Below are 26,721 nucleotides of genomic sequence, written 5' to 3'. Positions count from 1 at the left end.
TAAACATAATCTTTGGCCACCAGAATCACTTTGTATCATGAAGTCTTCCTAAAGACAACTGTTGTCTCTCTAATCTAAAAAGGGAGAGGCAGGGTATTACTTTGCCAAGAAGTCAAAATTCATGCAATCAGAAGGAATTGAAACATAGGATAAGCTGCATACTAACACCCACGTTTTCTGAGTTCAGGTCACAATGGAACCTATTCCCCCGAACCAAATCCAATAGCAAAGAGACTAAAACAGACGAATCATGTTAATCTAACTTATCCAACAATAGTTTAAACATGGAGAAAACATCACCTATTTCCAAATTTCAATACTTCATCACACCAAGAAAAAAAACATCCAGAAACAAGTTTTCTGCAACTTCAAGAAGACAATATCCCACAATAAGCATAGAAAGACCATTGTGCTAAAATCCACCCCAAAATACCCATTTTCATATGGAATTCAACGAAAACCCTTCAAAGAATCACCAGTCTTGCCAGATCTTGCATCAGTCCATGCTTTGGCAATTGTTCTTTTCATATCCTCATCCCCTTCCTCGTACATATTCTGTAATTTACACAAACCGGCATTAATTTAGACATTGGGAATTTGTCAATAAAACACGCCATGAATAAATCATGGAATAAACTTTACCTTCATTAAGTCCATGATTCCGGCCATAGGATCTAGCTCTTTATCCAAGTTTGGCTTCAGCTATGTGAAAATGAAAAATATTATTAATGTAGCTTAGTGGCAAAACACTTCAGGCTTGATTTCAGCATCTGCCATTGAAGGGCATGGACCAAAACAATATCTTGAAGTTATTAATTCTGAACTGATTCCAAGAAAATCGTTACCTGGTAAAAAAAGAAGTAACACAATCAATATGTCCATGAAAAGAATGGCTCCAGTATCATAATTTATTACTTCATATACACTTGAAAACCATTGAATGCCTCTGCGACTTATCTAAAAAATCCAAATCTCACTATCACATTTGACATGGCCAAGTATTATCATAGACCACACACAGATAACAATAAACTCATCTTTCATGATAAATTTAAAAGGCATTAACAGTAAAGTTGTTTCCCTTAAACATGTTATTAACATCACATTGCCTCTAATACTTCGTGAAGAATACATTTTTTTTGCAGGATTCTCAATGATGCACCATCAGACAATGTGTCTCTCAATGAACAGATATAAAATCCCCAAAAATTTCAAAAGTTCAGCTGACCTGTTCAAGATATGAAACTTGTCGCTGGAAAACTTCTTTCTGGCTAGAGCTGGGAATTCCCAGCACCTCAACTCTATCACCTCTACCAAGGTCCCTGAAGTAATCCCTGTATCTTCCAATATCAACAGTTGCAGACATCAAAACCACCCTGGGGAATTCACAGATTTATCATTGAGATTGAGTTAGCGGTTGAGTGACAGAAAAGCATTCCCCAACTCCATGCTGGCTTTAAAATGAACAAATTAAATGGATTTGAAAACAGAAAATAATACATGAAACTGAACGAATATGTTAATCGTTAACCTCAGGTCTTTGTTCTTCAGTAGAAATTGCTTCACACAAACAAGGACAAGATCAGACTCAATGGATCTTTCATGCACTTCATCAAGAATAATAACCTTGTATTTAAGTGCCTGGAATCCCTTATCTCGCATTTCATCCAGCAAAACTCCAGCAGTTTTGAAAACAATCTTGCCCTGTGAAAGAAAAAAAAAGAAATGAACCTGAAATCTAAAATAGATTCTGACAGAAGTAAACAAAATTGCCTAGAAGTGGCGGCGGAAATTGAAGCAGACTGCTTGTACATCAAATCTTTTGTGCATTCATGGAGAAAGGAAAAAAGAAAGAGAAAAAGACAGTAGGAGAAGAATTGCTGGGCTTTAAGCTTCTTCTCGTCATCAGCAGGAGAAGGAATTCTCGTCTTTAGAAGGGCTCCAAGCAAAACCTAATTTGCCAGAAGCAGAAATCAACGCCAAATTGAAGAAGAAGAAAATTTTGTTTCAGCAGAACCAAGCGGGGAGAAGGATATTTTAGGAAGCAGGGGACGGGAATAAGAAAATACCTGAGGGAGATGGGGGAATAACATTCCCGGAGAAACGGAAAAAAAAAACACTGTTGGTATTAATTTTTGACTGGTATTTGAGAAGGTGGAGAAACCAAACGTGGGTATCTTCAACCCGAAAAAAAACATTCCCCGTAGGAATGAAATATTCCATGAACCAAACGGGGCCTTAGTCAAAACCAAACGTGGGTATCTTCAACCCGAAAAAAAACATTCCCCGTAGGAATGAAATATTCCATGAACCAAACGGGGCCTTAGTCGTTGAGGACATCCCGTCGGAGTCAAGGTCGTCGTGGATGGTCGTGGTAGTCAAATAGTCGTGCCTCTTTAGTCGTTTAGCCTTACATGCAGGTTGATGAGCTCGGTTTAAATTTTGGGTAAGATAGAAAAGGATTAAGTTTGAAATAGGGGTGGCCCGAGTAGGAGAACGTTGACGGAGCAAATTTCGTTGTTGAACGGCGGTTGAGAGAAGCTTTGGGGAGGGGTTTGGTGAATCACAGTCGAGAGAAATGAGGATTAGAGGAAAGTGGGATTAGGCTCGATGTGGGGTCAGTTCTTTAAATTATTGTTTTTACTTTTTTGTAATTATTTAAATTTTCACCTCTTATTTTGCATGTTTTCAATTTAGCTTCTTTAGCCTTTATTATATATTGAACTCTTAGGTTTAGATTACTTTTAAGTCCCTAGTTTATATATTTAAGTTTTACATTTTTCCTTAGATTTAGATTTCTCACACTTTAGTCCCTAAACTTCTTAATTTAGGGAATAATTCAATTTGGCCCTCATATTAAAATGTCTCAGGGTCAATTTTAATTATTCGACTTAATAATTGATTAAAATTAATCAAGGGTAATAATTAGACCCTTAATCTTAGATTCTTCACAAATCTAGTCCTTCAACTTTTAATTAGATATTCATTTAACATAATCAACTAGATTAATAATCAGAGCCTCAATTTTAGGTTTAATTTCACCTTAATCATTTAATTTAGGAAATAATTAGATTTGCCTTTCGTGTTAAGATGTCTGATTGTTCAAATTGATTATTTGATATAATAATTGGCTAAAATGAATTAGGATTAATATTAGAGACTTCATTTTCAGGTTTAGTCCTCTAGGTTTTTTATTTTTTCATAATTTGACACTTTAAGTTAATAAAACCTTAATTAACCCACCTAGCATAATTAGGTCTTTAAATGGTTGTCTGGTTGCATATTGATTTTAAAATAATAAGGCAATGCTCAAGGAATTAATAGTGTATCCTCTTTGTTATGGTCAGGGGGTGACCATTGGTAATTCCCAAAGTAAATCGACATCCTTTTCAAAACCTCACATTATGATTTCTTAATCTCTAAGGCACTATTTGTTTATTGTGATCAATAATTGAGCTTTCACATAAATGCTTAAGGGTGAATGTTGTTGATTTCAATAAACGAGTATCATTTTCAAATTTGCATCCATAATGAATTTTAAATTAAATAAAACCTCAAAATTTAAAATTTTCAATTTTAAATATAGGGTAATCAACTAGGTACCAATTTATGGGCACTCTGAGGGTGCTAACCCTTCTCCACACATAATTGACTCCCAAACTTGTTTTCTTGTTTTCGCAGACCCAAATTTGATATTTTCGATAAAATAAAAATATTTTACTAAAATTACCCTTCATTGTATTCCCACCGCACCTTAAAAATGATCGGTGGCTACTCCCAACATTTTATTTCAAAATCATTTCAAAAAACTCATCGTTGCAACTAGTTTGCTTTTTCTCGAAAGGCTGGTTGTGACAACTTGGCGACTCTACTGAGAACTTTTTTTGGAACAAAAATTTAGAGTCGAGCCACGATACGGTTACCATATATTTGGAATTTAGAAATTTTGAGTTTGAATTTATTTAATTTACAATTCATTATGTTTTTAAAAAAATTGAAAAAGATTTTCTCTTTTGTTAGTGCTTTCACTTGATTGAATATATTTAGAACTATTGCATATCATAAGCTCTATACCCAAGCTTCATCCCATTTCACCTAATTAGGGGAAAACGCCACACCATAGGGGAACATTGGTCTTCCTCGTGTAGGTCTGGCAAAATACCTATGGAAAACATTCCAAGTGTCTATTTGGATATTGTCTTCCATGATATACATTTAATAGTGTGATCCCCTAAATTGAATTCGATTCGCAAAGTCTGTAATGGGTCAGAATTGAAGTATTTATTAACCTTATCATGTTGTAAAGACTGTTTGAGAACCTTTTCTATAACCAAACTTCATATAGAGAATTTAGCAAGTCTACCCCTTTAGAGCCATGTAGATACCCTAAGAGAATTAGAATGCATGTGGTTAAGGTTTTGAATTTATTTGTGTTTCATCTACCGTATTTACAATTTTTTTATCAGTTAGATTTTCTTAGTTTCCTTTATTTTTTTTAATTTTACTAACTTGATTTCTTAGTAATCTCTTTGCCTTGCGTGTTTCATTATCATTACATAAACATGACATATCAATATCTTTTGCATTTGTATCCCGCATTTGCATATTCGCATTTGTATTTACCATTACACTTTACTTGTTGTTTTATGGTTCTATATGTCATAACTTGTATCCTCTGTTCTTTTCTTTTCCTTGCATCATATGTTCATGACATACATAAAATGTGTCGATTCGTGAGTTTTCATTGGTTACAAGGTTTTCACGATGAATAAGAGGTTTCTTGATCAAGTAGGCCATGATGTATCTATGAGGTGGCATTGTCAAGACGCTCGGAGAAGAGTAAAATGCCATATGCTTAAAGATCACATATCTGAAAAAGAGCAACGAGAAATACAAGAGATGAGAGAGTAAATGGATATGATGATGAATAGAATAGATGCATTGGCAAAAGAAAAGAGGTTTCTACATAAGAGGGAAAAAGAACAATGAGAACAATCTTTAATGTTAGATACACAAGAGATTACTATAAAATGAGGTGATCCTAGCAAACTAGAAATCACACACTGTCATCGTTAACATCAAGTTGTTATCTGGAGATACCAAGTAAGAGGTCATAACTATAAAAGTTCAAAGAGATGAAGATGAGTCATATGATAAGGATATATTGGTATTTGAGAATCTGTTACCTATGCTAGTGGAAAATAACCTTGTGACTCCAATTCAGTCCAACCTAAAAGAGCCTCCATATCATAAGAGATATAATGTTAATGGCAAATGTAGCTATCACATAGGAAGCTCAGGACACACTACAGAAAATTATGGCGCATTGAAAAATAAACTCAGAGATCGTATCCAAGCAGGGTTGTTGAGTTTCAAGTAACGTAAATTCATGTTCTCTAGAAGTCCAATAGTCATCATAGTGCTTGAAAATGCGAAAACGAAGGATAATTTAAACCCAACTATAGCAACTTAGTTTTCAAACTAGTTCTAAAAACATGTCCTCACTCAACCAAGTCACACCTAAATAATGACTACAAGCTAGAAAGTGGTAGTCTTTGTTTTGATCTTATTCCTATCTCATATGGAGACTTGTATAGTAAGCTGTTGGAAGCGCGAGAAGTGACCCTACAATATGTGAAGCCTTAACCACTTCCATATCCAAAGTGGTATAATGTCAAAGCCAATTATGAATATCATACAGGAACTCAAGGACATTATATAGAGAATTGCATTGCCATTAAGTTTTGAATTCAGTGCTTGTTAGAGAATAAAGTATTGGAGCTTGAGATAAAAGGTCAACCTAGTTCGATATTTAAAGGTCTAGTTGAGGTAGAGCCTAGAGTGTTCAAGGATAAAAGCATTAATGGGGGCATCCAAGACGAAGAGCGTCTACTGAAGTACGAAGCTCAAGTACGTCAGTTGCAAAACGAAAAGGATAATCTGAGTAGAGAAATGGAAGCCATACAAGATGGTTTTCCAAAGAAATAGTCGAGCATTGCAAAATGTTGGTTTAGACGATACTCTAGAGGAATGGGCAAAATGAGTCTCTAAATTAAAGAATGACACTGAACAATGAAAATTAAAAGAAGTGCAAAGTGCATAAAGGTTGAGCTAAGAAGTTATCTCATGATCTACAGATTGTAGAAGGAAAACACAATACAACCTTAAACGATTTAGGGATATGTCAAGCAAAGAATGAGATGTTGAGCACATTGACAAAGATGATACATGATTATAGAAATCTTGCGCAAGAACTTTATAACTGCATCAAGTTACTTACGAGGGAAAATGATCAATATTGTTTGCAACTTCAAGGATTGAAACATAAGGTGGACGAAAAAGACAATGTAATAAAGGAGGCTATTACTCAAGCAAGTGATTGGAGTCACAAGTTGTTCGACTTAGCAGGTTTTGCAAGAGATTAAAGCAAATTGACAACTTACCACCAGATTCTGCTTGGAACTTAACTTGGCTCCTGAAAGAGATAGAAAAGCTATGAGTTAAAGCTATTCATTATCTATAAAGTTTGACCATTTGATGTACTGAAACCGTTGTGTTCAATGAAAATATTTTAAGATGATCACTCTAGAGCAACACCTTTTTTTTACATACATGCATTTCATTTATTTATTTAAATATTTTACAAGAAAAAGTTATAAAACCAAGAAAATAATTCATGGAGGGTTACGTGGAAGTAACACCAAGTTTGTCTAGTCATGGATAAGAGGTCGGAAGCGATAGAGCAATCTTAAGGTGATTTACGAGATCAGTTACAAGATTAGTTGACCTTATTGGAACAAAATGTGATAAATTAAGCATTAAATTCTCAACAAGAAGTATTGCCAATTTTCCCAATTTTCTTTTCTTTTCTATTAAGGTTAAAATAAAGCGAAAAATAACCCATTAGTTCATCTACTTTTAGCATGGATTTATATAATGGTCATTGATTTCTATTTTGTTATTTTTGAATTTGGACATGTTATTCTGTTACTTTTCATTTTATTCATTGGATTATTTCCTTTTAATTTTATCTCGAATATGGTTTTGATTTTTTAATTCTTTGATTTTGGTCACTATTTTATTTACAATTGCAATTTTTTATATATTCTAATTTAATCTCTACTTTAATAGTATTAATAAGATATTAATTCATTAGTTACTAATTCACTAACTTTTAATTATTAAACATTTTTATTCGATTTGTTAACTTTCTATGTTTGTATTTATGTTGTTATATTTCTTGTGCATTCTAATTTAGTTCTTTAAATTCTTGAATTACCTTTTTTAAATATTTAAATTTTTGCCTCTTATTTTGCATGTTTTCAATTTAGCTCTAGATTATTGTAGATTGAACTCTTAGGTTTAAATTACTTTTAATTTAGTCCCTAGTTTAAATATCTAAGTTTTACGTTTTGATTATTCCCTGAACTTCTTAATTTAGGGAATAATTCAATTTGGCCCTCGCATTAAAATGTCTGAGATTCCATTTTGATTATTCGACTTAATAATTGATTAAAATTAATCCGGGGTAATAATTAAAGCCTTAACCTTATATTCTTCACAACATAGTCATTGAAATTTTAACTAGATATTCATTTAACACAATCAATTAGGCTAATAATTAGAGCCTCAACTTTAGGTTTAATTTCACCTTAGCCCTTTAATTTAGGGAATAATTCGATTTGGCTTTCGTATTAAGATGTCCGATTTTTCAAATCAATTATTTGATATAATAATTGTTTAAAATGAATTAGGATTAATATTAGAGACTTCTCTTCTTATACACACAAGGGTTATCCTATTAAGCTCTTACGAAGACTCGATACATAACCTCAAGGTCTAACTCGATCACTAAACTTTATCAAAAATTGAATAAGAAACACCACTTCCAAAAAACTATTAGGAGCTTATCAAGTTTTGAAAGCATTTATTTATCAAAATGATTAAAAGATTTATCGAATCACTTAGGGAAAAATCATTTTAAAATTACAAGTAAGAAATTATCAAAACTAAGAAGACTTTAACTTATCGGGATAATGAAAAGATCTGTAAGATCAATCTATACTTAAAATACACATCAAGATATCGGAGGTCAATTCAGAATCCTTAAAAGTGTTGAAGTATCCTAACGGCATCAATACCAAAATAACTCACTTGATTTTTTTTTAAAATTTTGAGATATTGGTACTCTATCTTGAGTATTGATACTACCCTTCATCAGTATCGGTATCAACCTTAGGCATCAATACCAAAATAACTCACTTGTTTTTTTTTAAAAAAATTTTGAGAGGTTATATGATATTGATATCATATTAACAATATCGATGCTTGTGAATAACAATATTGATACTACATAACATTTTATTTATTTATTTTCATGTACTTCTCTAGGATCAATAAATATTGATATTGTTTCAACATTATCAATATCAAATCTAAATTTTAACATTTTTCAGTTCGAGAACCCTTTTAACCATATCCCCAGTCTATTTTGAATCCTCCAATTGTCACTTAAGGCCACTACGGGCAACCATGCATCATCTATCACTAATAACATTAGTCTTCAACTTCTTGGTCTAAGGTCAAATCAAACGAAACTTAATACTATCATTTAGCTTATATAATAAAATTTTAGAAGACATACCTTTATCAAAGTAATAAAAGGTTATATCAAATGACTCTAGCCTTAGGACACATCTAAGAATGTCACCGATGAAATCAACCATAGAGACGACAAGATAATATTGAAGTATCAAGTTTTATAATATCTACAAAGACATTCACCATAGTGAGCAACCTCAAAGGTACGAATACGATTCATATAAGGAACCAACTCTTAACAATCAAGATATCTTATTAGACTTGTTTCGCGAGTCATATCAACTTAGGAAATAAGTGCTTATTATTATTATTTTAACTCAATTAACTTTTTATAGTTCACATGAAATCTTAGCACCAATTCGTATTGTGCTCATGTTAATAGAAATAATGATTGTTGCATACCCTGATAATCGAGATGTGGCTATGAGAAAGTTTTCGTCTTTATTCTATGTTTACAATACTAACTATAGAAGACTGTCTGAATCAATATCTCAATCGTAAGAATCATTTATCACTTTTCAAATATTTTCAATCTTATTCATGTCTTATCACTAGAGTATTAGCTTTCATTCTACTTCCATAATATCACCATTATCATTTTTTTTTCAAATGCACTTTTATTAATGGAGAATCACTTCATTCTCTTATTTATGAAAAGATTAATTTCAATCTCTCTATTTATTTATTTATTTATTTATTTTTACATATTTTAATATATTATATATATTTTCGATGGGAAGTTTACCCTAAATTTTCAATCACTTTAAAGCATTTATCCAATCTATCTATCTTTACACTTTTATTGATCAAAGCTGCATAAAAACTTTCGAACCAACGATGAGAGAATAATATCATAGTCTCAGTTTTCGAGTATCTTTTTGATCTGGGCATGTAGGACTCAAACAAGTTATCCAATAATCGACTAAGCTCTTATACCAATAAATGTAACACCCTCGACCTAGCCCAGGAACTATACCAACTAAATTTATCATCCACCCAGAGTGAGAATTATACCCGAATAAAAAATATCACATTGGGTCACAAAAGTGTTCCTTCATTTCCCATTTTAGTACAACAACTATAAACTTTTATATGTATATTTTTCTTATATTTAGTCGTTGGGTGTGTATCTCGTGCGAAGCATCACCTTCCTCTAGGTGCTATCGTGTGACTCACCGGATGTAAAATAAATGATTAGGTGCTCCCGTGCGAGACACCCGGAATAATTATTCGTACGGTAATATATATATCGATTATCGATACTACCTTTAACATCATTGTCTTTCGTTCAATACATTACCCAATCATCAATGATCTTCACTTTCTATATGTTATCAAATTAGTTCAACAATTAGAATTATCCAAGCTTAGCAATATCGGTACTCATATGAGAGTATTGAAACCACACTTGGCAGGTATCGATACTCAAACAATTATCGATACCAAAATAGCATAATGAAATTCTCAAATTTTCCAAGTCTTTATAGAGTATTGATTCTCTCAATTTTGGTATTGGTACTCCCTCATTAGTATCGATACTTATAACTTCGATACCAATACCACACTGATACCTTACCCAGATTTTCCTATAAATCTCCTCGGTACTGGTAAAACCACTTTTGATCCTTCAAAATCTAACTTTATTTCATTTGGGTCTATAAATCCTAAAATATTTAACCTCGAAATTGAATAACATAAAAATTTGAATCCATGAATTATTGGTGTCATATAACAGAAATTTTAATGAAGAACAAACTTGTATTTAATATAAAAAACCTAAAAGTGGAAAATCTAGGACTAAAATAGCAAAATTTGTTACCTTTCCTCCTTTTTTTTTAATTCTTCTTTCATGGCTGGCCTTTTCCTTTGGAAAATGTAGAAGACTCCTCCCGTTTGTTTCTCTCCATTTCCCCCTTTTAAAAAATCAGGCCCTCTCCCAAAAATATCTTCCAAAACGTGTGACTCCCATGTTTTGAATAATATACTTTATATTATTTCTCTTAATCAAACACTCATCTATCTTACATCTAATAAAATGTTATCTTAATTAATATCAATATTATAATTTTATAATCATCTAATGATATTCAATATTCGATCATATTCGAACATAAAATACCACATATTTATAAAATAAAAAATTTTAAAAATAAATTTCAATTTATATTTAATAAAAAATATTAAATTTTAATCAAATTTTCAAAATTCTGGACATTATATATATATATATATATTTCTCCACACGTTTTTAATTGTTTCTAGGTTTATTTTTATCTCCTTTATTATATGATACTAAGATTGTTGCATTATTTTTAATATAACAAAAAGGGGAGAAGTGAGTATAAAATGAATAATAATTTTTTAAAATTAAAATTAGAGCTTAAAATTTTTCATAAATTCTTGAATTGTTTTATTATTTTTCAAATGGGAGCATTTTTTTTAAAAAAAAATTCAAAAAGTTTTGTTATATCAAAAAGGGTGAGACTGTTGAATTGAGATTTTGATATAACAATTAATTGCAAATTTAATTTTGGACTTAATTGAATTTATCAAAAATTTATAAAACAAAATTCAAAGTCCAAATTAACTTGAAAATATCGATCCCTTCACAAAAAGTTCGATCCCTCAAGGAAAAGGATCGATCCCTTCATCAAAAAGATCGACCCCTCGATGAAAATGATCGATCCCTTCCCCTAAAAGATCGATCCCTTTCTTGAAACAGCTGAATTATTTGAAAAATGATCAACCTCTTTCATCAAAGGATCGATCCCTTGTGTATTAAATGTTGTTTTTGGTTGTAGGTAACGGCTCCAAATGGCTAGAATTGATGGAGAAGATATAAATTGAAGGTCACAGCTTCCCAAGGTCTACAAGAATCATATTGAACCAACCTACCAACATCAAAGTATTCTTTTGTGCATAAATTATCAAATTCTTTGTTACAAACACACTTGTGAGCTACATTGTTTATTTTTCTCAAGTGTGTATTGGGCCAGTGTTTAATTTGTGTAAACTAATTTGCCTTTGTGGCACGAACCAAGTGGCTTCTGTGGTAAAGGAATTGTTATCATTTCTTGAGGACTCAGGTTCGAGCACCATATATGTCAGGGGTGTAAGCGTTCAATGTCGAAAGGTTGAGAGTTATCTTTAAACATATATTGTCTTGTACTTACCATATATTAATTAAAAAATATATTTAAAAAAATAAATTTCCTTTGTGAGATTTTCTTTTGTTTTCTAAATTTGTATTTACTCTTTGATAGAGTGTGTATTCAAGGTTTTGGGGTATAAACCTTGAAGAGTTTGTAAGGTTACACCTTGTGCTTGAAGGTAAGCAAATCTAGTGGAATTAAGAAATCCTTAGTGTGGATGCTAAGGTAGTGGATGTAGATTTTGGTTTAGAAAAGCTTAACCACTTTAAATTGCTGTGCAAATCTTTTCCTTTTTTGGTTGTATTCACCCAAATTGACCCCCTCTTGGCATATTTCGGTTTTTCGTAAGAGCTAACATGATCGTTATGTTTGGATCAAATTTTTTAAAAGAATTTTAAGTTTGGGTTAGGTAAGGTTGAGTTTCTTTGGAATATAGGATCGGGGTAGGCGAGGTTCGGGTTTACTGTAACATCCTCAATACCGGGTTAGTGACTAAATTGTAAAGTTATGGAATTTGGTACTTAAAGTAGAATAATTGATTAGTTCAAGGACTTATATGAAAATGTTGTGTAGGATTAAATTTCAAAGAATTAAGATGGGAAGGACAACATGGTCATTTTGTTAGTAAATAATTAAATTTGGTTAGATATATATGGAGGCCACGTGTATGAGAGGAAGCAAATATCCAAGCTTCCAGACAACTCTTCTCCTCCTTTCTTCTTTGTGCGTGTGAGCCAAGGTAAATGTAGGAATTCTTATTAGTTGATTAATAGTTGAGATTTAAGTTTGGTTTTGATCATTAGACGATAATTAAGCTTAAGGAACTCTTAATTTATCTTAAAACAACAAGATGAAGGGTGTAGGAAGAATTAAAGGTTAGGAGTTCTTGAATGAAATTTTGAAATAAAGTTCATAATGAGAATTGGAAGTTGAATTTTCCTTGTCACCAACTTGATTAAGGAATATGAAGTGTTATAATTAGATTTAGAACATGTTAGAATTTGAGTGAGATTCTTGAATTCTATGTGAAGGATTGGATTTTTAAGTTTAAGAGGTATTGAATGAGTATAAATTAGTTTAAGTAGGTGTATGCAAGTTAGAGATATTAAAGGAGGTGAAATATGAAGTTTTGAGCTAAAAAGGAAGCAAATTTTGTGCTCAAAATGTAATTTTTGGGCAGAGGGTATCAGTACCCTATGAATGTGAATCGATACCCCCTTGAACAAAAATGTTATTTATATACAGATCAGAAGAGTTTAAAGTATTTGATGAATCAGAAAGAATTGAATTTAAGACAAAGAAGAAGGGTGGAATTTTTAAAGGATTACGATTTAGTAATCGATTTCCATCCAGGGAAAACAAATGTGGTAGCAGATGCTTTAAGTCAAAAGACGTTTGTAGCATTACGAGTTTTGGATGCCAGACTATCGTTAAGTGGAGACGGTGCAATATGTGCAGAGTTAACTCTCAAGCCATCATGATTAGATCGAATTAAAGAATTACTAGCTAGAGATGAAAAGTTTTCAAAGAAGCTACATCAGATTAGGAATGGAGAGGTTACGGATTATGAATTAAAGACTGATGTGCACCTATATTATCAAGGGAGGCTAGTGATTCCTGATAATGATGAATTGAAGGAAGACTTGTTAACGGAAGCTCACTGTAGCCCATTGAATATGCATCTTGGAAGAAATAAAATGTATATGGATCTCAAGAATCAATATTGGTGGCTTGGAATGAAGAGGGACATTACGGAATTCGTATCTAAGTGTTTGACTTGTCAGCAAGTCAAAGCTGAGCATCAAGTTCTTTCAGTATCATTGCAACCAATTTCGATTCCTCAGTGAAAATGGGAGAATGTAATAATGGATTTTGTAACGGGGTTACCTTTAACTCCGAACAAAAGAGATTCAATCTGGGTGATCGTAGATAGATAGACTAAGTCAGCTCATTTCATTCTGGTGCGAACTGATTTCTCCATGGATAAATACGCTGAGTTATATATAAGGGAGATCATTAGATTGCATGGAGTGCCTATTTCCATAGTTTCTGATCAGGATCCTCGATTTACTTTGAGATTCTGGAAGACATTGCATGGAGCATTAGGCACTCGACTGAATTTTAGTACATCATTTCATCCTTAAACAGATGGACAATCTGAGCGAACTATCCAGATTTTGGAGGATATGCTGAGAGCATGTGTTATAGAATTCAAAGGATCGTGGGAAAAGTACTTTCCACTTGCTGAATTTGTGTTCAACAATAATTACCAATCAAGTATTAAAATAGCTCCCTATGAGGCTTTGTATATGAGGAAATGTCTTACACCTTTGAATTTGTATGAACTTAAGGATCGAGAAGTTCTTGGTCCTGAATTGATTTAAGAAGTGGAAAAGAAAGTGCATGTGATCAAAAGTAATCTCAAAACAGCAACTGATAGACATAAATCGTATACAGACTTAAAAAGAAAAGGAATTAAGTTTCAATTCGGAGATAAAGTGTTTTTAAAAGGGTCTCTATTGAAGAAGTTTTTGAGGTTTGGCCGAAGAGGAAAATTGAGTCCTCTGTTTATTGGCCCTTACGAGATCATAAAGAGAGTTGGACTAGTGGCATATCAACTAGCGCTGCCACCTGAAATGGAGAAAATCCATGATGTCTTTCATGTCTCAATGCTTTGGAAATATTGGTATGATCCCTCCCACATTGTGACTCCAAAAGAGATCGAGATTTAACCAGATTAGACGTATGAGGAAGAACCGATTCAAATCTTAGCTCATGAGATTAAACAACCAAGGAAAAAGACTATTCCATTAGTTAAAGTTTTATGGAAGAATCACAAGATAGAGGAAGCAACGTGGGAACGTGAAGAAGATATGAGGAACCAATACCCCCATCTCTTTGCACAATGAAAATTCGAGGATGATTTTTCTTAAGGGGGTAGATTTGTAGCATCCTCAATACCGGGTTAGTGACTAAATTGTAAAGTTATGGAATTTGGTACTTAAAGTAGAATAATTGATTAGTTCAAGGACTTATATGAAAATATTGTGTAGGATCAAATTTCAAAGAATGAAGAATGGAAGGACAACATGGTCATTTTGTTAGTAAATAATTAAATTTGGTTAGATATATATGGAGGCCACGCGTATGAGATGAAGCAAATATCCAAGCTTCCAGACAACTCTTCTCCTCATTTCTTGTTTTTGCATGTGAGCCAATGTAAAGGTAAGAATTCTTATTAGTTGATTAATAGTTGAGATTTAAGTTTGGTTTTGATCATTAGATGATAATTAAGCTTAAGGAAAGCTTAATTTATCTTAAAACAACAAGATGAAGGGTGTAAGAAGAATTAAAGGTTAGGAGTTCTTGAATGAAATTTTGAAATAAAGTTCATAATAAGAATTGGAAGTTGAATTTGACTTGTCGCCAACTTGATTAAGGAATATGAAGTGTTAGAATTAGATTTAGAACGTGTTGGAATTTGAGTGAGATTCTTGAATTCTATGTGGAAGATTGGATTTTTAAGTTTAAGAGGTATTGAATGGGTATAAATTAGTTTAAGTAGGTGTATGCAAGTTAGAGATATTATAGGAGGTGAAATATGAAGTATTGAGCTAAAAAGGAAGCAAATTTCGTGCTCAAAATGTAATTTCTGGGCAGAGGGTATCGGTACCCTATGAAGGTGTATCGATACCCCCTTGAACAAAAAAAATAACAGAATGCAATAAGGGTATCGATACCCTATAGGGGGTATCGATACCCCCTCTTAAGATGAAATTTTTAGATTGCTGTAGGGGTACCGATACTCTATGGGGGTATCAATACCTATTATAAATGAGAATGTAAATTACCTTTCCTTTAGCTTAAGAATTGGAAGATTAGAGTATACAATTGGATTACTAATATCTATAAATGTATAATACATGCATACATATATATGTGATAATGTTATAATGATTCCATGCATAATTCATTCATGATTTAACATGATATTATATGAATGAATGCCATTATCAGAGAATCTTTCCAGGTATGTGAAATAATGGAAATGGTCATATGAAGTGACTTATGTGTTTACATAGACAGTGATGAAAGAGATATGAAATGAGAAAGGTATTGGTAATTAGGCCCATGTTATTTAATATGAGAGCTGTAGGTATAATTAGTATGCCAAGAGTCGAGGGATTATCAGTGGTCATTCGGGATATAGTGGTCATTCGAGACATATGGTCATTCGGGAAAAATATTCAGTGCCCCTAGTAGGATTTTATTCGAGCTGTGGTAACAGCATTGTGCACAACCTCAGTGTATTCGCGTACCTTCTGTTCTCAATAATGTACATGGGCATTCAAAGATAAATTAAAAGAAAACTCTTATGACACATAATTGTTCATTCATGCATATCATACTTATATGTCATAATGGGATATCTACAGGTGCATTGTAATATCTTAGTGGTTTGATAGTAGTGTGTATTCATGATATTATTGTTTTATGTTTATTTTATGCCTCACTAAGTCCGTGCCTTAGCGTGTAAGTGATTTACACGTAGGTACCAAGAATTCAGAAGAGCAGAAATAGAGGTGACAATAACGACATCATTACTAGAAGATCATATCAGAAGTAACTAAGAAAGTTTGTATTTTGATTGTGTATAGTGTGTTGGCATATAAGAAAAGTGTTAGTTACGAATGCTCTGATCGAATTTGTCTTGTTTTGGTTAACTTATGTAAAGTAACAATGTTATTTTAATCAAAGTTTTAAATTTCATTGTTTTTCGTCAAGAGTCAAAGTTGGAAAAGTCAATGTGACACCTCAGACTCATATCCAGGTTGGGTACGGGTTGGGGGTGTTACATTTAATGGTATCAAAGCTATGGTTTAGTCGATTCTCGGCATAAACCAAAGTCTAGAGAGTCTTATAAAGTGTACGTGCCACCAAAATAGTGAAAACTTTTGATCTGATATAATAGTAAGTATGTTGTTTTGCTAATAGAACGATATGTGAAGGTTTTTATAGATGTTCGGACATGATAACTCTAGAAGTGAAGCGGGAGACGATAGGCCCACTGAAAGCAGTAATTCACATGTCTTGGCTAGGTAGAGTGAAGATCAGGCACCCTCCAGAGTGCCTGTGAGTGATCAAGATGTGTTCTTCAGAACACTGGACGCTGTCTTGGCGCGTTTCCAACCTTTTGCTACTTCAACTCCAAGAATGAATGTAACAAAGGAGTTGAAGGGTTTAGGAGCACCAGAGTTTAGAGGTGAAGCTGAAGAAGGTCCTGTTGCTGCAGACCTTTGGCTTAATGACGTGAAAATTATACTTGAAGGACTTCATTGTTTTGATGTTGACAAGTTGGATGGAGTAGTCTCCTTGCTCCGAGGGCAAGCAAGGAATTGGTGGACCAACGTTACCTTGAGAATGACAAGTGATCAGGTAACTTGGTCCTTGTTCTTAAAAGAGTTCAAGCATAAATATATCATAGATCAGTTCATCCGACAAATGAAGTAAGAGTTCATGAATCTGAAGTAATGGAACCGTACAATGTATGAGTACGAATGTGAATTCAATAAGTTAAGCCGCTTCGCTGTTGAGTTAATTCCTACAGAGAAGGATGCTTGCGAGTGGTTTGTTGAGGGATTGCATCATCGTTTGAAAGATATGTGTTATTGTGTTGAATATATATTCATTTCAAGAAGTGGTGAATCGTGCTAAAGCTCTGGAAAGAGCTCAGAATGAGAGGTTCGGAGATTCCCAAGATCAGACATAAGAAAGATCGGGTGCATCATCGAGTGTTGCACCATCAAAAAGGGGTAGAGATGTTGGTTCTCGACCCCAAGCGAGATCAGAGTCTATGGCATCCTCCGCGAGGGGATCAAATACGATGAGGGGACGACAAACACAATCAGTGGGATATGGAGATAGAAGATCTAATCTGAGTCAAGTTAAACCATGTCCATATTATGGAAAGAATCACTCGGGGATTTGCAGGATGATTTCTGGATCCCGCTTTAAATGTGGGGACACCAGGCATTTTGTTCGGGAGTGTCCCATGTTAGCTGGTGAATCTGCACAGCCAGATAGGTCTGCCTCGGCTAACCAGAGAGGAAGAGGTAGAGGTAGAGGAAGAAGTCAATCAGAGTCATCGGCTCCACAAGAGATACGTTATACATCTCGTGTGTATAATCTTAAGACTAACGAGGATCGAGATGACCCAGAGATAATAGCAGGTATTTTTTAGTTGTATGACAAGAATGTGTTTGTACTGATTGATTTAGGGTCTACTTATTCTTATATTTACAGTAATTTAGTGAGAGAATTGAATATTCTGTTAGAAGCTACTAGTAGTGAGGTGATAGTGGCTAATCCGTTAGGGCACAGTGCTCGAGTCAATATGACGTGTCAAGGGTGTCCCTACGGATTCAGGGAATTGAATTCCCTGCTAATATGATGGAATTACCTTTTGACGAATTCGAGGTTATACTGGGAATGGACTGGTTATATCGTTACTACGCTAATATTGATTGTAGACTGAAAAAAGTAACGTTGAGAAGTCCAAAAGGTATAGAAGTCATTGTATTTAGTTAAGGATGGAACCCATTAGATAATGTAATATCAGTGATGTCGACAAAGAAGTTATTGCTATAGGGATGTCACGGGTTTATTGCTAGTGTACTGGATGTTAGAGTTAAAGAGAAGTGAATTGAAGAAATTCCTATAGTCAGAGAGTTTTCTGACGTTTTCCCTGCAGAGTTACCGGGTTTGCCTCCAGATAGAGAGGTAGAATTTCAGATTGAAGTAATGCCAGGAACTGCACCTATTGCCATGTCACTATACAAAATGGCCCCAAAAGAGTTATAAGAATTAAAGATCTAATTACAAGAATTAATGGATAAAGGGTTTATCAGAACGAGTGTCTCACCATGGGGAACTCTAGTTTTGTTCGTCAAAAAGAATGATGGATCCATGTGTCTTTGCATTAATTATAGACAACTCAATAAAGTGACCATCAAGAACAAGTATCCTCTCCCCCGAATTGACGATTTATTTGATCAGTTAAAGGGAGCTTTAGTGTTTTTGAAGATTGTTTTACGTTTTGGTTACCATCAATTGAAGATTCAAGATAAAGATATTCCAAAGACGACATTTAAAATGAGATATGGGCACTATGAGTTTATTGTTATGCAATTTGGAGTTACGAATGCACCGGCTGCTTTCATGGATCTCATGAACAGAATATTTCAACCCTATTTGGATCGATTCATAGTGGTGTTCATCGATGATATTTTAGTGAATTCAAAGTCAGAAAAAGAGCATAGTTCACATTTAAATATTGTTCTACAAATTTTGAGAGAAAAGAAGCTTTATGTTAAACTCTCCAAATGTGAATTCTGGTTGAAGGAAGTGACGTTCCTTGGACATGTGATTTCTACAGAAGGAATTCGAGTGGATCCCTAAAAGATTAAAGCCATTTTAGAGTGGGAAGTTCCAAAGAATGTGTCAGAAGTCCAAAGTTTTCTGGGGTTAGCTGGCTATTACCGAAGGTTCGTTAAAAACTTTTCGATAATAGCATTACCCCTAACTAAATTATTGAGGAATGAGATAAAATTTGTGTGGACACCGGTGTGCCAAGAGAGTTTTAAAAGGTTAAAGAAGATTTTGACAGAAGCTCCAGTGTTGGTTCAACCCGAGTCTGGCAATAACTTTGTAGTGTATAGTGATGCGTCTCATAATGGCTTAGGATGCGTGTTAATGGAAGAAGGTAAAGTGGTGGCTTATGCATCGAGACAATTAAAACTACACGAAAAGAACTATCCAGCGCACGATCTGGAGATGGATGCAGTAATGTTCACTCTTAAGATCTAGCGCCACTACTTGTATGGGGAAAATGTTATTTATATACATATCACAAGAGTTTAAAGTATTTGATGAATTAGAAAGAATTGAATTTAATACAAAGAAGATGGGTGGAATTTTTAAAGGATTAAGATTTAGTAATCGATTTTCATCCGAGGAAAGCAAATGTGGTAGCAGATGCTTTAATTCGAAAGACGTTTGCAGCATTACGAGTTTTGGATGCCAGACTATCGTTAAGTAGAGACGGTGCAATATGTGTAGAGTTAACTCTCAAGCCATTATGGCTAGATTGAATTAAAGAATTATAAGCTAGAGATGAAAATTGTTCAAAGAAGCTACATCAAATAAGGAATGAAGAGGTTACGTATTATGAATTGAAGACTGATGTGAACCTATATTATCAAGGGATGCTAGTGATTCCTGATAATGATGAATTGAAGGAAGACTTGTTAACGAAAGCTCATTGTAGCCCATTGACCATGCATATTGGAAGAAATAAAATGTATATGGATCTCAAGAATCAATATTGGTGGCCTGGAATGAAGAGGGACATTACGGAATTCGTATATAAGTGTTTGACTTATCAGAAAGTCAAAGCTGAGCATCAGGTTCTGTCAGGATTATTGCAACCAATTTCGATTCCTCAGTGAAAATGGGAGAATGTAACAATGGATTTTGTAACGGGGATACCTTTAACTCCGAACAAAAGAGATTCAATATGGGTGATCGTAGATAGATTGACTAAGTCAGCTCATTTCATTCCGGTGCGAACTGATTTCTCCATGGATAAATACGCTGAGTTATATATATAAGGGAGATCATTAGATTTCATGGAGTTCCTGTTTCCATAGTTTCTGATCGGGATCCTCGATTTACTTCGAGATTCTGGAAGACATTGCATGGAGCATTAGGCACTCGACTGAATTTCAGTACATCATTCCAACCTCAAACATATAGACAATCTGAGCGAACTATCTAGATTCTGGAGGATATACTGAGAGCATGTGTTATAGAATTCAAAGGATCGTGGGAAAAGTACTTTCCACTTGCTGAATTTACGTACAACAATAGTCACCAATCAAGTATTAAAATGGCTCCCTATGAGGCTTTTTATATGAGGAAATATCTTACACCTTTGAATTTGTATGAACTTAAGGACCGAGAAGTTCTTGGTCCTGAATTGATTTAAGAAGTGGAAAAGAAAGTGCAGGTGATCCATAGTAATCTCAAAGCAGCAGCTGATAGACATAAATCGTATGCAGACTTAAAAAGAAAAGGAATTGAGTTTCAAGTCGGAGATAAAGTGTTTTTAAAAGGGTCTCCATGGAAGAAGGTTTTAAGGTTTGGCCGAAGAGGAAAATTGAGTCCCCGGTTCATTAGACCTTACGAGATCGTAAAGAGAGTTGTACCAGTGGCATATCAACTAGCGCTGCCACCTGAAATGGAGAAAATCAATGATGTCTTTCATGTCTCAATGCTTCAAAAATATCGATCTGATCCCTCCTACATTGTGACTCCAAAAGAGATCGAGATTCAACCGGATTTGTCGTATGAGGAAAAACCAATTCAAATCTTAGCTCATGAGATTAAACAACTAAGGAACAAGACTATTTCATTAGTTAAAGTCTTGTGGAGGAATCATAAGATAGAGAAAGCACCATGGGAACGTGAAGAAGATATGAGGAACCAATACCCCCATCTCTTTGCACAATGAAAATTCGAGGACGAATTTTCTTAAGGGGGTAGATTTGTAACATCCTCAATACCGGGTTAGTGACTAAATTGTAAAGTTATGGAATTTGGTACTTAAAGTAGATTAATTGATTAGTTCAAGGACTTATATGAAAATGTTGTGTATGATCAAATTTCAAAGAATTAAGAATGGAATGACAAAATGGTCATTTTGTTAGTAAATAATTAAATTTGGTTAGATATATATGGAGGCCACGTGCATGAGATGAAGCAAATATCCAAGCTTCTAGACAACTCTTTTCCTTCTTTCTTCTTTGTGCGTGTGAGCCAAGGTAAAGGTAAAAATTCTTATTAGTTGATTAATAGTTGAGATTTAAGTTTGGTTTTGATCATTAGACAATAATTAAGCTTAAGGAAAGCTTAATTTATCTTAAAACAACAAGATGAAGGGTGTAGGAAGAATTAAAGGTTAGGAGTTCTTGAATGAAATTTTGAAATAAAGTTCATAATGAGAATTGGAAGTTGAATTTGACTTGTCACCAACTTGATTAAGGAATATGAAGTGTTAGAATTAGATTTAGAACATGTTAGAATTTGAGTGAGATTCTTGAATTCTATGTGGAGGATTGGATTTTTAAGTTTAAGAGGTATTGAATGGGTATAAATTAGTTTAAGTAGGTGTATGCAAGTTAGAGATATTAAAGGAGGTGAAATATGAAGTGTTGAGCTAAAAAGAAGCAAATTTCGTGTTCAAAATGTAATTTTTGGGCAGAGGGTATCGGTACCCTATGAAGGTGTATCGATACCCACTTGAACGAAAAAAAATAACAGAATGCAATAAGGGTATCGATACCCTATAGGGGGTATCGATGCCCCCCTTTAAGATGAAATTTTCAGGTTGCTGTAGGGGTACCGATACCCTATGGTGGTATCGATACCTATTATAAATAAGAATGAAAATTACCTTTCCTTTAGCTTAAGAATTGGAAAATTAGAGTATACAATTGGATTACTAATATCTATAAATGTATAATTATGTAGATAGTGAACGTAAGCTTGTTCCGGAACAATCGAAGGATTAAAATCGAGTCAAATCAAGCAAGGCTAAGGTGAGTGCATATCCTAGATAGAATTGTATTGAGATAAGACTTGCGATAAGTCTATCTCTTATAATTAAATTTATGATTCTCTATTCATGCACATGCATAGATATATATGTGTTAATGTTATAGTGATTCCATGCATAATTCATTCATGATTTAACATGATATTATATGAATGAATGCCATTATCAGAGAATCCTTCCAGGTATGTGAAATAATGAAAATGGTCATATGAAGTGACTTATGTGTTTACATGGACAGTGATGAAAGAGATATGAAATGAGAAAGGTATTGGTAATTAAGCCCATGTTATTTAATATGAGAGTTGTAGGTATAATTGGCATGCCAAGAGTCGATGGATTATCAGTTGTCCTTCGGGACATAGTGGTCATTCGGGAAAAATATTCAGTACCCCTAGTGGGATTTTATTCGATGTGGTAACAACATTGTGCACAACCTTAGTGTACTCGCGTACCTTCTGTTCTCAATAATGTACATGGGCATTCAAAGATAAATTAAAAGAAAACTCTTATGACACATAATTGTTCTTTCATGCATATCATACTTATTTGTCATAATGGGATATCTACAAGTGCATTGCAATGTCTTAGTGGATTGATAGTAGTGTGTATTCATGATATTATTGTTGTATGTTTATTTTATGCCTCACTAAGTCTGTGACTTAGCGTATAAGTGATTTACACGTAGGCACCAAGAATTCAGAAGAGCAGAAATAGGGGTGACAAGAATGACATCATTGCTAGAAGATCAGATCAGAAGTAACTAAGAAAGTATGTATTTTGATTGTGTATAGTGTGTTGGCATGTAAGAAAAGTGTTAGTTACGAATGCTTTGATCGAATTTGTCTTGTTTTAGTTATCTTATGTAAAATAACAATGTTATTTTAATGAAAGTTTTAAATTTTCTTGTTTTTCGTCAAGAGTCAAAGTTTGAAAAGTTAATGTGACACCTCAGACTCGTATCCGGGTCGGGTCGGGTACGGGTTGGAGTGTTACATTTACAATTGAAAATATCAACTCGACCAAACTCAAAAAATAATATAATTATATCGTATATGTTTAAGGATAATTACAATAATAATACTATCTATATTATTTTTTCAATTAAATCCTTACTGTATTGAATAAAATTAAGAATTATATATACATTATTTTTTGAGTTGGGTTGAGTCGGATATGAGTACGAGTTTTATTTCAAAAGATTTTTCAAGTTTTGGGTCGGATGAAGATACCCTAAACCTGAATTGGGTCGAGTTTCGGGTGGAAAATATATTTTTATCGGGTCAAGTTAGATTGATTGAAAACCTAACCTAACCTAACCCAATTCATATTCATCCTTATATATGAGGTGGTAGAAGATTTCATATAATAATTTATGTGATGTAGTTTGCCTTGTTCTTTGTTTCACTCTTCTCATTTGTGATTTATATAGCTCTTTATTACATAAAAGGAGTTAAGGCATTCAATTCATATTATCATTATTTGTTTAAAAGGTGTAAACGGAATAGATGAAATCAATTGTGGAGTTTCTTGTATGTAAGAGTTTTTTCGTCGATCATATGCTACTATTAAAAACAAATTGAAAACCCACTTAGGAAAGTTAAATAACAGCATAGATGTATTTATGTTCTTTGCTCCTTTCCTTCTATACCCAACAGGCATAACATACAATAGAAATACATTAACACTATAGTACTATTTAGTAGCCTGGAAACATTGGTGGAGGTGGTGACGAGTATTGGAATCCAATATTTGGTGGGAGGACAATATCCACTTTGGTAGGTGGTGCAAGTTTGACAACCGGTGGAGGTGGAGAGTAGACAGGTGGAGGTGGAGAGTAGACAGGTGGCGGCGGAGAGTATATCAGTGGTGGTGGTGAGTGTACCAACGGGGGTTGAGAGAGAACATGTGTTGGCGGTGGTGGTGAACGAACAGGTGGTGGTGGAGGATGGACTGGCGGAGGTGAAGAATGAATTAGTACCGGAGGTGGAGAGAAGACTGGTGGAGGTGGGGAGTGGAGTGGTTGAGGTGGAGATTGAACTGGTACCGGAGGTGGGGAGAAGACTGACGGTGGTGGAGAATTGACTGGAACTGGAGGTGGGAAGTGGATTGGAACCAGAGGTGGGGAATTGACTGGTATCGGAGGTGGAGATTGAACAGGTACCGGAGGTGGGGTGAAGACTGGTGGTGGTGGAGAATGGACTGGAACAGGAGGTGGGGAGTGGACTGGTGCAGGAGGTGGGGAGTGGACTTGTACTGGAGGTGGGGAGTGAACTGGTACCGGAGGTGGAGATTCAACTGGTATCGAAGGTTGAGACGGAACTGGTGGTGGCGGGGAACGAACTGGTACTGGTGGTGGAGATTGAATTTGTGCTGAAGTTGGAGGTGGATATTGAACTGGTACCGGAACTGAGGGTGAAGGTGAAGGAACAATAGGAGTCGGTGGTCTAATAGGAGTCACTGGAGATTGATGAATTGGACCAGGTGATGGTTTTGGTTGTGGATTCGGCATTGGAGGAGCTTGAACCGGTGGCTTTGGTGAGTTAGGCTTGGGAGGTGAAGGCCCTAAAGAACACTCGTCCTTGCTACAATCAACCGGATTACTCACCACCGATTGACATTCATTATCCAACTTCTGATTTAACCGACCAGCCACACAATTATCAGAATCATCCAACACAACGTTGTTCCTTTCAGGCGATATACAGCCTTTAGGCTCCTCGGTGAAATAGTTGTAGGAAAAGGTGAAATTAGACAAGCTTGGCAACTTGCAAACATTTTCAGGCACAGCTCCCGTCAACTTGTTGTGAGAAATATCCAAAATGTCAATGCTCTTCAAGCTCGATATATTTTGTGGCAAACTACCGGTAAAAGAGTTGAAGCTAACATCGAAAATAGTGACATTGGCAAGCAATCCAATTTCTGGGGGAAAACAACCACCAAGGTCATTGTTCATGAAAAGAATTTCATTCAATCTCCGCATTTTCCCAATGCTACGTGGAATACACCCTTTGAACTTATTGTTGGCAAATGTCACGACCGAGACCAAAGATGTTCCAATTGTTTCAGGGATTGAGCAAGTGAACCGATTATTGTTTAAAAACAATGCATCCAACTCCTTCTCAAAGATCTCTGGTGGTAAACAACCTTCGAAATTATTGTATCTTATATCAAGATACTTAATGGTTGTCCATGTCATTACAACTTCAGGGAATGGGCCAACGAACCTGTTGTTGCTTATATCAAATTCGTACATAAGATTAAGCCTTGAAAAGCTCTTGGGGATAATACCACAAAACCTGTTGGAATTTAAATGGATCAATGCAAGGTCGGTCATCAACCCCAACTCCACCGGAAGATAACCGGCAATGTCGCCATGGTTGAGGTCAATACCAGCCACGACCGTTAACTTCGGATCATCCAATGCCGGAGCACAAAACACACCTTTGTAGCTACACACATTGGACCCAAACCAGTTCCTGGTAATGTTCAAAGGGTCGGAGTACATAGCCTTTTTCCAGGCCTGAAGAGCGATGAAAGCCCTCCTAAGCCTTTCATTTTCGAATGTTTCTGTTGTTTTTACTGTATATTCAAACCCATCGGGGAGATCACCATTTTCAGGGAGAGCTAAGAGCTGACGGCGAGCGATATAAGACGCTTCGTTGTCGGATAATGCAGAAGTGGGTACTGCTTTATACAAGAAAAAACAAAAGAATAAAAGAAAGCAGCCCAAGGCCGGAAGGGCTTTCATTATTGGCCACCTTGGTCTGCTCAAGGCTTCTTTTGCAATGAAGATGGAACCGTAACAAGGGATTATATTGAGAGAAAAATGTCCAATTTTAACTACCGGAGAGGGATGGTTTACATATTTTTAGAGACAAATTGTTGGCTTTGCGAGATGTAAGGTTTATCAATGAAATTACTTGACACAAATTCTGTTGACAAATAATCAAAATAACCAAAGAATCATAAATTATATATATATATATAGTTTAATTAAATAACTTAACACATTTCTCAAAATAATATGTGCGCAATGACTCCCCTGAAACCATATATATCTGCCGCTGTACATAACTCATTATTATTTCATGCACAGAAGAGAAGAGTATTTCATAAATATATATTTAAATCTTGTAATCCTTTTTTATGTTATGAGAGTTAGACGCGAATCGCATACCTTGACTAAAGGGGATTAAGCAATAACTTTAAACATTTAAAGGGTTACAATGTGAAAAAGAAATAAATAGATAACTTCAACCTCAATAAATCTTTTTTACATGATAAAAAAACACA

General features: G+C 34.5%; 2 protein-coding genes and 1 long non-coding RNA gene across 3 annotated transcripts; all 3 read right to left on the bottom strand.

Moving 5' to 3' along the window:
- Positions 1-403: 403 nt before the first annotated feature.
- LOC120145149 (DExH-box ATP-dependent RNA helicase DExH8-like) lies at positions 404-1,695 on the bottom strand. The gene is made up of 4 exons (XM_039159041.1): positions 1,532-1,695; positions 1,229-1,376; positions 643-702; positions 404-555 (listed from the first exon to the last, which is right to left on the bottom strand). Exons 1-4 carry the CDS (start codon positions 1,660-1,662, stop codon positions 451-453), a joined length of 444 nt encoding a protein of 147 aa, XP_039014972.1. The 5' UTR covers positions 1,663-1,695; the 3' UTR covers positions 404-450.
- Positions 1,696-4,598: 2,903 nt separating this feature from the next.
- Positions 4,599-10,483, bottom strand: LOC120145504. The gene is made up of 3 exons (XR_005518134.1): positions 10,421-10,483; positions 6,444-6,475; positions 4,599-4,870 (listed from the first exon to the last, which is right to left on the bottom strand). It is a non-coding gene; the product is annotated as an uncharacterized LOC120145504 (long non-coding RNA).
- A 13,551-nt stretch (positions 10,484-24,034) lies between these two features.
- Positions 24,035-26,188, bottom strand: LOC120145340 (pollen-specific leucine-rich repeat extensin-like protein 3). The gene has a single exon (XM_039159206.1). It carries the CDS (start codon positions 26,174-26,176, stop codon positions 24,125-24,127), a length of 2,052 nt encoding a protein of 683 aa, XP_039015137.1. The 5' UTR covers positions 26,177-26,188; the 3' UTR covers positions 24,035-24,124.
- Between the last annotated feature and the right edge of the window lie 533 nt (positions 26,189-26,721).

The sequence above is a fragment of the Hibiscus syriacus genome, unplaced genomic scaffold (genome assembly GCF_006381635.1).
Source record: "Hibiscus syriacus cultivar Baekdansim isolate YM2019G1 unplaced genomic scaffold, ASM638163v2 tig00110893_pilon, whole genome shotgun sequence".
In the NCBI taxonomy this organism is placed as follows: Eukaryota; Viridiplantae; Streptophyta; class Magnoliopsida; order Malvales; family Malvaceae; genus Hibiscus; species Hibiscus syriacus.
The sequence above is the reverse complement of the archived record's forward strand: the minus strand, read 5'-3'. Positions and strand labels throughout refer to the sequence as shown.